The 11,937-nt window shown below is 38.1% G+C and overlaps 1 protein-coding gene across 1 annotated transcript; it reads right to left on the reverse strand.

The window, feature by feature from the left end:
• Nucleotides 1–3,516: 3,516 nt before the first annotated feature.
• Nucleotides 3,517–9,808, reverse strand: LOC104602607 (uncharacterized). The gene is made up of 3 exons (XM_010266355.3): nucleotides 6,761–9,808; nucleotides 5,699–6,369; nucleotides 3,517–4,810 (listed from the first exon to the last, which is right to left on the reverse strand). Exons 1-3 carry the CDS (start codon nucleotides 7,861–7,863, stop codon nucleotides 3,789–3,791), a joined length of 2,796 nt encoding a protein of 931 aa, XP_010264657.1. The 5' UTR covers nucleotides 7,864–9,808; the 3' UTR covers nucleotides 3,517–3,788.
• Between the last annotated feature and the right edge of the window lie 2,129 nt (nucleotides 9,809–11,937).

The raw sequence follows: 11,937 nt of genomic DNA on the forward strand, positions 1-11,937 counted from the left end.
GATTTAAGTGATACCCATCTCTTAGGTGGATAAATAACTTTCCCACCTAGGGGGAAAATTGTTAACACTTGAATGGGACAAAAATGTCCTTTTCAATAATGAATTTTTATGGTTAAAATGGTCATTACCTTATTTACCTAGGAAATAAAAGAACATGAGAAAATGCACTTACCCAGGTAAATGTTTCCTAGGAAAGCTCTTGATTGGCTGGTTACATAACAAGCTTTTTTGAACTTTCCCCACCCCAAGAATCATGAGACAATTCTTGGGGTTAAAATTATGACTATGCCCTCATCACCGTTGTGATTAAAAAGTATATATATTTCAAAATTAATATAAAGTAATTAATTTAATAATAAAAGTAAAATAATAATAAAGTTAATAAAATACATACATAAAAATAGTAAAAAAAAATATAACTCATTAATTTAATAAAAATAAAATTTATATTATTAATAAAATATTAATGATAAATTATAAAGTTAAACAAACTATTCACTAAAATTAATAAAACAAACAAAAAATTAATAAAGAAATTATCAGATTATTTCTCAATAAAGCTTCTCAGAAGTAAAACTGTGATTTCAAAAAGTTTTTAGGGTAAATCTTCCTCTTAATAAAACTTCTCCCTGATAAAACCGGGATTTTAAAAAGTTTAAACATTACATCAGCATATGCCATGAGAAAATTAAATGGAAGGGATGTGTTTGCCTCTTCATTTGAAAGGTGAAGGAAGGATTTTTTTTTTTTTTGCAAGGCTCAAATTCTCAAAACACAAGGGAAGGTTATTCTTCCCATGGTTGATGCCTTGATGGTTTTACGTGTCCCCATTAGAACCCATAACCTATGCCCTACACGTCTACTTCTTCTGCCACTAGCAGATAGGAGTGATCATGGGCCAATCTGAGTCTAACCCAAATCAATCCAAGTTTTTGTACAGCCTTGGAATTTTTAGTGTTCTAGATCAGGCTTGGTAAACTTGAATTTAGCCACAACCTGCCCAATCCATAATACCCATTCCCAAGCACAAAATTGTATAAGCATGAACATATATCATGCCTGCATGCCATGTAATTAGGGGTCCTTATCTTGATTTTGAGTGGTTGATTCATATGATTGTCAAAATGACTATATCACATTCTTGCATGGATAGGCTTACCTAGAAACACAGTTCATCAGTATTCTTCGTATTCTCTCTCTCTTGTTGAAAACAGATTTACTCTTGGAGGGTGTTTGGCACTATGTTTTTTATCTGTTGCTTGGCATTTCGGGGGCAGGGGGTGAGCATTGTATGCTATAACACTCCCTAAAATGTGTCAAATTGAAAAATGAAAGCAACCCAATTCTCTCTCTCTCTCTCTCTCTCTCTCTCTCAAGCATATCATCCCTCTGCGGGAAGGAGAGAAGACCCTCCTTGTTACTGAAACCACAACTGCTACTTGGGCATAGGTCATTTTGGTTACTTTCTCCAAGTCATTCTGGGCCCCTGTTGAGATCTTTCCCATCAAAACCTGTACCAAATAGAAAGAGGTCACAAAAACAAACAAATGTTTGGAGCATATCATGCATCAACTAACAACTTTTCTGCAAATACATGAAACAGAATCTAAGAAACTACACTCCTAGTCCCATTACAACAAGAAGTTCAAATTCCATTGGAAATTCAACCCTATCCAACAAGAAACATTAAATTCCCTTTGTGCAAGGTAATTCACCAATCTAAAAATCCATTACAACAACCTTTTCACTCTAAATTACCTCAAAAAACATCAAACTATATAAGTGAAGCCAGTATCCAAATGGAAGAAAAACTTCTCCAGGTTAATATTTGCTTCAAATCACCAACATTACTCCACCATGTAGAAATATCTAGTTTGGGATACAAATATTGACATTATTATGATTAGTATTAGTAATATGTAAACCAAATTGGATTTAACATTGCTCCATGTAGAAATCTCTGAGGTGATAAACACATGGAGGTAACCAGCAAATGATGTGGTGTCAAATATTGAAGTCCATATATGTTGATGCATTGTACATTTTTATCTGTAACAATGATAAAAACAACTTTACTAATAAAAGAAATAAGATAAGAAACACATATACTGAAAGGTAAGTAAAGAGAAGGAACACATGCACACAGCATGCAGATGACTCAAATTCATAACAGAAGCAACAGATTGGAGAAAAATTGTACCAAGCATCTTGGTTTAAACTCCAGTGCCTGGTGCTCCCCTCATACTAAAGAAGTCCTACCCAACTCTTTTCCTGCAAGAGAATCAGAAAGGTCATTGGTTGATCTAGGAACCCACCTTAACGGATCCATTTAACCTAGAACCCAATGCCTTCCCTTCGTGAATCTGGTATCTTAGGATCCATTGACCTTCAATCATTGTTGTCATCCACCCAATTACCACTCAATAGTCCCCTTGAACAGTTTGTCCATTTCAGCCTGAAGATAAAGCTAATTTTTAAGTCCACAACTCACTACAGATGGTCCAGGTTCACAACAGAACAACCATCAAAGTTCAGCTTAAAACTCTGTATGAATGGAAAGGAAGTTCAGTTGGAAGTTGGTATACCAGGTTGGTAGGTCTCCTCTTCTATTCTTCTTGCTTCTGTTATGACTATTCACACACTGAGATGGTGTTTGGTTCATGGCTTTGAAAAAGGGTAGCATGGTTCCAAAACCACACCATTTTTTTAACAAGGATAATGCTTTATTGTTATTTTTTGTTTAGAATATACAATCCAAAAGAGGTTGGTGTCCATTATTGAGTAGAAAATATTATGCTAGGAACCATATTAGCATGTGAAACACACCATACAACTTCCATGTCATGCTTTCATTAATGAACTATGTTGCTTGTTCGAGAAAGCCATAAAAAGTTGCATTAAAAAAATGCCTATGGCTCAGTTTGGAAAGAGTATAAATACAAATATGTACAGTGCAAAAACACGTATTTTGTATTTCTAAACCTTGTTTTTCAGTGGACGTATTTGTATTCCAAAACCAGCAATAGCAGCATGTTCATGAACCAGATGAAGCACAAACACAACCACAAACCAAATACGTCCTGAGTTGTCCTATTATGATTGTAATATAATTTTAATACTAAGAAATATATCAGTTTAAACACCTAGTCAGCATATGCCATTACCAAATACATTTAATTGAAAAATGAAGAATCATGCATTGCACTGTTGGTTAATGTTTATGCTTCAATGCAATGGCAGATACCATTATGCCAAATACATCTTAACTTGTAATGTCTTCTGTTTACAAACCATGTAACTGTGACAAGAAGTTGGATTACTCAATTTTCAAGCACTAAAACCCACCACACCTTACCTCCTGTGCACTTTGGATCTGCTACAAAATACACTAGAGTATTTGCTCCTTATATTGTGTATGAACTACCATGACACCACCATTTGTAACACAAAAATAAAAAAAGAAAAAAAGAAAGGAAAGCAGTACAGGTACATCTGTGACCAGCTAGCAAGTTCATGTATGAGAGGGACAGACATCCCCATAAGTAAAGCCTTAAATTCCAATTAGTAGGGCCACTTTTAGCTACATTGATGAGAAATCGTCCCCAAGAGAGGGTTTAATAAACACAATAATAGAACTATACCCTCCCTTACCTCCAAGAATTTTCATTCCCTGAGGAATCAAAGTAAGGAAGAAACAGCACCCACCTCTGAATCCCACTAGTTCTTCCATATTCCCAATTACGAAAGATTAAACCAACAAATATGCAAAAGAAAAAAAAAGAATGATATCATAATTTTGCACACCGGCTAGGCAGACCGGTTTCATTATCAACAACCACAATCTCTGTCATATTATTGCAACCAATCACATCCTGCCCCAGTTTTGCTCCTGCTAGCTTCAGTCCCTTCAGAGACACAGCCTGGTTGAAGAGATTCAATGAGGGCAATCTTGACGCTGGAGGCAACTTCCCTCCTGGCAACAATCCCCGGAAGTCCTCCATCAAAAGTGGCACTTCAAAATCTGACTTATCATGTCTAAAAACATTATCCTTTGCACTAATGTGAGCGCCAGGTTCCATATGGTTTGTTGAAAAGCTTGTTTGGTTGGGGAAATTTGGATACAGACTGACATAACCTCTAAGGTACATCATATCAACAAGAAACTTCTTCCACGAGGCTTGCCACCCATTTGTTCTAGATTTTGGAATTTGAACTGGGTTCTTCTTGGCATCTTCTGTGAACCTCATGTTCATATATACATAAAATTCTCTCCAATGCTTGGGGAAGAAAACTGCACCCCAACTGCAAGGCAACTGGTGGAGATAAGGTGTGTTTGGATGTATGTGTTTGAAGAATTCAGTTGCATTCCACTTGGGTCTCTCCTTCATTACTTCAACCAATCTTGGGGTGTAGAGAGAGATTGAGGAGAGCTCAGGAAGGGAGACTTGTGGATCATAGTGGTAGGCTAAGAGAACATATTTAATCCATATATAGTAGTATGGAGATACTTCAATGTCATCTTCAAGTAGGAGGCCGTAGTCATCATCAGATGATGGGTACCAGCTCTCACTCACAGCTCGGATAAGCCCTCCTTGAATGATTCTTCTTCTTAGAGTTTTGGGGCCATGGGGCCACTGGAATGAGTTCACAAGCCTCAGAGTCTCTTCATCCACTTTGCTGTCCATGTTGAAGCTAATAGGAATCCCATCCCCAATATAGTAAGCATCACTCAATGATTTGAGAAGCCTTTTCAGAGAAGGAGCACGGTTTTGGGTAATGATGTTAACAGAGATTCTCATCCGACTCCAATCTGCATGTAATAATGATTGAATTGGTTATATCATTTCCACTATGGATATGGAGTAGTAGAGAGCAAAATAGGTTGCCCTTTAAACAACTTTTAGGTCAGATCAATCTGAATGAAAACATATCCCATTTGAAGAAACTTGAGAATTAAAATCAAGTACAGGAAATTTGTTAGAATCCATGTTTTGAGAATTTGATAAGCATTTAAGGATCTAAATCAATTATTTTGACCAAGAAACATGACTTTGCATGTGGATGAGAAATTTATGATCAAAGTAGAGATTAACATTGAGGCCTCATTCGTTTTTCAGGAAGCTACTTACCCAGGTAAATGCTACCGATGTTCATTTATTTCCCAGGTAAATAAGACAATGACTGTTGTAGCCATAAAAAGTCGTTATTAAGAGGGGCAATTTTATCCATTCCAAGTGTTGGCAATTCCCCCAGGTGGGTATGGTATCACTTATCCAGGGTAAGTGAGAGCCAGGGAAAATGAATTTTCCATGGACCCCAAATAAATCTGAAAAAGGAACATGGCTATCTCGGTCAATAGGAACCAAAATCCCATTGACCAACCTCCCCCCTCTCAAAATCCAAAAAACGAATGGGCCCTGAGGATTATCAATTTGATTTAATATTTTACACCCCAAGCAACTGTATTCAATCAAAACTATCAACAAGCAAACAAGGTTCGCCCAAGTCATTTATGCAATTTAGAAACTCAAAGAGATGAACCGAGAATCATGCTGAGTTTCAAGTTGATTTGAGCTGGTATATTGTCAAATTACGTTGAATTTTAACTTCAATTCTTGATTAAACAGACAATTTTCCTTGGTTTTTAGTTTACTAATTAAGAAATAAAAATGTCTGTGGCAGAAGACACAATTCTTACTTGGTAATGCTGTTGAACGTAGATCAGCCATCCAGAGAACTTTGGGCACAGAAGATCTTGGTAGAAGAACCAGGGTTGAACTGTTTGGACTAGCCTCCAATGCCATTTCCAGAGCTTTTTTCACATTTAAATCAATATCCGCCACAGTAATCAGCACACTAGGATTGTGAATTTTAAGCAACCCTTTCATGCTTGAGTATACAGCTTGCAAGAGAGGTACCTCTGAATCTGAGACACCGGAAAGAGACATAATTCCCAAATAAAAAATCTTGAATCTTCTTTCTTTGCAAACCGACTTGGGCCAGTTCAGAGCAGTTGCAGCTTCTTCACAAGGACAGTAACGACCTCCTGAGAGGGCAATATAAGCCTTCTTGCCAGCAGTGGACCTAAATTTTTCAAGAAGGGGTGCAAGTGCTTTTACCTCATCAAGAGAATGAGCGTAAAAGAGTGCATCTATTTTCTGAGGATACATTGCTGCCCACTGAGTCACGTAACCTGTGGAGAGGGCTCGCCACCATTGATCATCTCTGACTTGAACAATGTCTTTGAAGATTACAGTGGTCTCGGACACATAGGCAAGCCTGTGTTCACTGTCACCCCAGGTTTCTTTGTCATTTGGGTCAACTGGGAGAACAAAAGATCCCGCATTTCTGTACTTTTGAAGTTGATAGCTGCATGGTTTGAGGCCATGAAGAATGAAGCAAAATCAGACTGCAGAAATACACTATATAAAATTGAGCAAACTGCTCCTACTACTAACCCAACCATTATCCATGGAAATAAAGAAAAATGTTGGAAATTGGAAAAGGAACTGAGCTTATTCTTAAATTGAAGAATCGACCAACCTAAATAAACAATAACTTTGTTGGTGAACCAATATGAATCAAACGAAACCTACAGGCTACAGTATTCATTAAGCAATTAATACTCATTGAAGATTGCTCATAGCCTCATTTCTTATAACATTAAAATATGGTTTCAATAATTTGTTGAAAATTTCTCTTTTAGATTGACAATTGAACCGAATAAAACGAAGAAGGCTTATTCAAAATGACCAAGTACCTGAGGTGCAGATCTTCTCCCGTCATGAAGGTAAATGGTGTCTCTATAAAAAGTGTTTTAACAAGCTCAGCCGATAAAAACCATGAGCTAGAGAGAAAATCCACCTGCACAATCCTGTCAACTATGATACCATAGGCAGGGTCAGGCAAATAAAGTCCTGCCTCCTTGGAACGGAATTTTCTGTAGCTTGGGAACGTGTAGTCCTTCTGTCTGAAAGGCAAGATCCTCCCTATGCTTCCCAGAACAGAATTTTTATACTTATCTATTCCTGCCACATGGGATAATATCTGTAGCATCTTTTTACCAGGTATCATATCATCGTCGAGGATGTAGACAAGATCGGCTTCTGTCTGAAGGGCCATCTGGAACCTTCCATAATACTTGAAATCATAGCTCGAACTGATGAAGCTGATCCTCGAATCATTATAGCTCTCCACAATCCTCTTCAGAGAGAGTTCCTTCGGGCTCCCAAATGAGAGGACCCAGACGCTGTGGAAGGGAAGCGTCTGCTGGAGCAGGGAGTTGAGCTGCGAACATAGTGTTTTCCTCTTGAAATGGTTTAATATGACAGTGATTTTTGGGATGTTTGGACCTCGCATATCCCACTTTGAGCTCATAGCCATCAGCTGGGAGAGAGTCTCTGTCCCAATTGTCTTGCTCTGGAACTCCAAAACCTCATTGTAGAGCTCCCTCTTCAACTTGATCATCTGGGTATCATTCGACTTCTTCTGTACAAAATCAATCTTCTCATGCTCACAGACCACAGATGGTGTGATAGATGGAATTTCAGCTCCAAGGAGGGCAGGGGCTTCTTGGTAACGTCTGAGAATATGGGGTTGGACAATGAACTGCTTCCAGTGGTTGGCAATACGGCCGGCCCATGCGAAGTCCGGTTTTGTGCGTGAATCTACGGCAGGACTCATGTAATACAGTAGAAAAGTGGCATAGACTGCAAAGGCGAATTGCAGAAAGGTGAGAGAAGCGAAAAGGCGCACAGAAGTGCTTCTGTGAACTCTCATCTTTGCCTTTCCACCCACATACTCATTGATCATCCTTTCCAAGTAATCTCCACTTCTCATAGTGGGCGCCCGAACTAAACCCATTTTAGTACAGAAATTTTATATACAAACAAGAACAGAGTACACAGTTTTAAGTCAAAATCGTCCTAGAAACGGAGCCGAAACTTGAAATCCAATCCGAACCCAAACCGAAAGCTATGCAATCAATAATCAACTCATTCCGGAACCCAATTAAGTCGAAGCACTAGTATCAATCTCTACGAATTGGTAGGGAAAAATCTATGGACAACGAATTGTAGAACTAAATAAAACCATCCTTCTCGGAAGTCCAACTTCTAAGAAACGATGGAAACAATTAAACAGCCCCGCCCCACTTGAAAAAAATAAAAGTTTATACATTATTACACGAACTCCAATACCATGAAGGATGGTTGAAGGAGCTGAGAGCAATACCAGATGGAAAAACAGACCAGTTCTAGTATCCAATGGACAGGAGAGAATGAGAGAAAACTAACCCAGATGAGGAGAAAGAGATATACAGCTAGAGGATCCAGAAGGGAGACTCTAGAGAAGGAGGAGAAGTAGCGGAAGAAGGTTTCGTTGAAATTTGAAGTGCAACGGATCGTGTGCCGAAAGTTTATATATATGTGGAGTTCAGGGAACCCCATGCAAAAGGCATAATAAAGGTCGCATGGGCCTAAGACTGGGTTAAAAATTTGTAACGCGTTAGCTTCACTTCTCATACATTTTCACTCCTCCGACTGTCCGACACTAATGAAAAGCCGGTTTTGGAGGCGATAAATAGGGCAAATCCAGCGTTTTTTTGGCACCATTCTGTAGCCTCTTTTAACAATTTATTTTCTTGTTCACCCTCACTTTCTTTTTTTGCCCGGAATGAAAAACAAACCTTCGAACGGAAATGTTTATTCATTATTTACAGTTAAAGATAAACCTTGTAAAAACAATATAATCTTCTTCTTCAACGTAAATCCACAGAAAATCCGCTAAAGTTTAACAAGGGAGGTGGGTATCTTTAGTTCAGTTCAATGCCATCATTACGAAGAAATCGACTCTGTTTTATAACCTTTTTCCTTTGCTACAAATCTGTTCAAACATAACTCATAAGAACTTACTTCCATTTCCCGGAAAATTTTAAAGAAGAAAAAAACTATGTTTTCCAGAAAAGAAAAGCAAAAACAAAAACAAGAGCCTAAAATATTGCTTAGATATTGAATCCATGACAAGTTAATAAATAAAGGGTTAACAAAATAAAATATTCGAAAATCTCTGACTAGCTTGGCAATTCCAAAAGCATATTTTTCTCTTCCATAGAACTCAAGGCCTACCAAAATCCGAATCCCCAAAAACACTAGGCGCGTGATAAATTATGGAAATTTTATCAACGCAAATCCCAAAACAGTAATAATTGGGGAAGAGGGGAGCGCAAAGAAAAAGAAGATGAAGACAACAGAGGGCCTTACGCAGTCTACCTTGTGCCCTTGGTTTAAGAAAAGGGTTTCTAACAACTTTCTGCCCTACATATATTTTTATAAAATAATTAAAATAAAGTTTTTTTTTTTTTGAAAAATATGAAGGAAGGGCAATGATACTGTTTATTGTCTTTCTCTTCCTCTTCCTCTGCCTATGTGATTGGTTTTTAATAGGTGACTGCAAGCGGCGATCTAATATGAAGGGACGGAGCTTTGATGATCTAAGCATCGTCTTCCTCTGCCTCTGTCATCGTCTTCGTCTTTCTCTTCTGTAGCGGTTTATCGTCTTCCTCTTCCTCTCCCTTCAATAGCTGGCGTTTGTGATGGTCGTGACCGTTTTCCTTCGCGTTCCAGGCAACAACGTTACGACCGCCTGTGCGGTTGCTGTTTTAGTCTTGGGACTGGTCACAGGCCTGTGCAATTTTCACGTTTTAGTCACGACCGCCTGAGACCGGAACAGCAACCGCGAAAGATAACGGTGTTGCCGTCTCTTTAGGGTAGCAATGGCAACAACGTCACAACCACCTGTGTCCTGCTCCGCCTCTCGCATGAACGGTGTATTCGGATGAATATAGTGATAGAGGAAGACGATGAACAATATCATTGCCCTTTCTTAAAGTTTTTCAGAAAAAGTTATCTTAATTTTGTTATTTTATAAAAATATTATCTTTTATTGTTATTTAGGGCAATGGCAAAAAGTTGTTTTTATCTGCTAAAAACCCCAAAAAAAAAAAAATGAAGAACCTGGGCGATCACAAGCTAAAACCTCAACAAACCGCCGTTAATGTTTTTCAAAGGATCGCTTTAAGAATTAAAAAAAGAAATTATTTGAAAAACAAAGAAAGGATAACGTAAAAACCTCTCTCCTGAAGTTTCTGACAATCATAAAACCCCTTTATAATTTTATTTTAACAAATATTTCTCTTAGATTTTTAAAAAATTCAACAAAAACTTTCTTTTCATTACGTTTTCCGAACGGAAAACGTTAGAATGGTGCACCAGTTTTTTAAATATCTATATAACCATTTTTATAAATTATTAAAATAACCCTGTTTTAACTCGACAACTTTTATCTTTAGGCCTTGATCGGTTCTAATAATAACTAAGCCTCAATCAAACAAAGCCGGCTAATCCCAACTAATCAATTATGTTTACAATAATCACAAGAAGAAAACAAATAATTAAATGTCAATACATCTCTTTGTCTTTGTCTGATTACTGTTTTCATTTAGAGGGCGTTGGAAACAATGGTTGATGGCGGTAAAAAATGTCAACTTTACGTGGTTTGTTTTGGACAGATGGCAATTGTAATAAGACCCACGTAAACAAGAATGTAAAAACTATATGTTGTTGTTTTATAATAATTAAATATAATGGATTTAATTTGAACCTTTGAAGTGGTCTAACAAAATAGAAATCGTAGGTGAAGAAGGGGGCCACCATGTGCAGCAACTCATGTTGCCGAAGTATATACATTGATGGTTTGTCTAACAAAAACTTGCCTTGGTCAATATTAAAGAATCCGGTCTTTTCTTAATCTATATTTTTTTTCATGAAATTCTACGAAATGGAGAGAGAGAGAGAGAGGTTATCAAGGCATTTCACATGGTTTAGAGCCTCTTTGAAGGAGAGTGTTTATTATGAGTGAAAGGCCTTCCTCCCTTCATGTGGAGGTCTAATCAATTCATCCCTCCAAGTCAAAGATATCCAAATTCAGGCCAGGTCTTTTCTGTATATAAGGCAAATCTTCTCACTGAAACCATTTCATGGGGAAAAAAAATTTAAAGACACCCTGCCTTGTTGGGGGGTTTGACGGTGCCATTTGGATCAAATCCCGATGTCACTAGGATGCCTGTTCTCTATTTTGCATGCTTTGTTTTGGCTTTGAAGAAATACCATCTCATCGCCAACTATGGAAAAAGAAATAAGAATGGTAAAAAAAGTTTCTATTACATTCCTCAATCATCTCTTCTCCTCTGACTCATAAGAAATAAGTCTTGATTATTTACCCAAAAAAATAGAAAAGTCTAGAGGATGGTGCACTAAGAGGAATAGGATCTTTTTATACACTCTCTTAAGTAATTAATTACAAATTGATATAGCACCAACATGGAACCTGTTGCTGCCAAGGCAACAGGGGGTGTTATCCCAGTGGCGTGTGCTTAGTCCGACGACACACGACGGTCAAGGCAGATGGCTCTTAAAGAGTCATATCCTACTCGCCTTCCGGCCATGGCAAAGAACTTTTAAGACCTCGGTCATGGTATCAGTCTATGACATCAGCCAACCACCTAATGTAAATTTAGATGAATAGACACACTAAAATGAACAATACTATTTCGTTAAGGCAAAGGTACTCCGCAACCTCGGTTATGCATCATTCACTGGGCCTCGGCTACGTGCAAATTCATTCTCCAAGCCCCTAAGGAAGGATAAGTCAGGCAGACTAAGACAATCACCTCCCTTTCCTTCTTGCTAAGAAAAGGGGCCCCAAGTTCTTGGTGGCAAAGCTCCGCCTCGACTTAACTGCCTTAATGGGAAAGTAGGATAGGCTAAGAAGGCTAAGGCAGTCGCCTCCCTTCCCTTCACGCTAAGGAAAGGGGCCCTAAGACCTTGGCGGCAAAGCTCGGCCTCGGCCTAACTACCTTAATAGGAAATCCTAAGCAAG

Source organism: Nelumbo nucifera, chromosome 2 (genome assembly GCF_055504915.1).
Source record: "Nelumbo nucifera cultivar China Antique chromosome 2, China Antique-T2T, whole genome shotgun sequence".
Classification (NCBI taxonomy): Eukaryota; Viridiplantae; Streptophyta; class Magnoliopsida; order Proteales; family Nelumbonaceae; genus Nelumbo; species Nelumbo nucifera.

What these genes read in the sequence shown, in the direction of transcription:
- LOC104602607 (XM_010266355.3), bottom strand. Translation starts at nt 7,863, where the DNA reads ATGGGTTTAGTTCGGGCGCCCACTATGAGAAGTGGAGATTACTTGGAA. An exon ending in GGAGAAGATCTGCACCTCAG is followed by an intron (nt 6,370 to 6,760) that starts GTACTTGGTCAT and finishes CAAACCATGCAG; the next exon opens with CTATCAACTTCAAAAGTACA. An exon ending in ACGTTCAACAGCATTACCAA is followed by an intron (nt 4,811 to 5,698) that starts GTAAGAATTGTG and finishes TATTACATGCAG; the next exon opens with ATTGGAGTCGGATGAGAATC.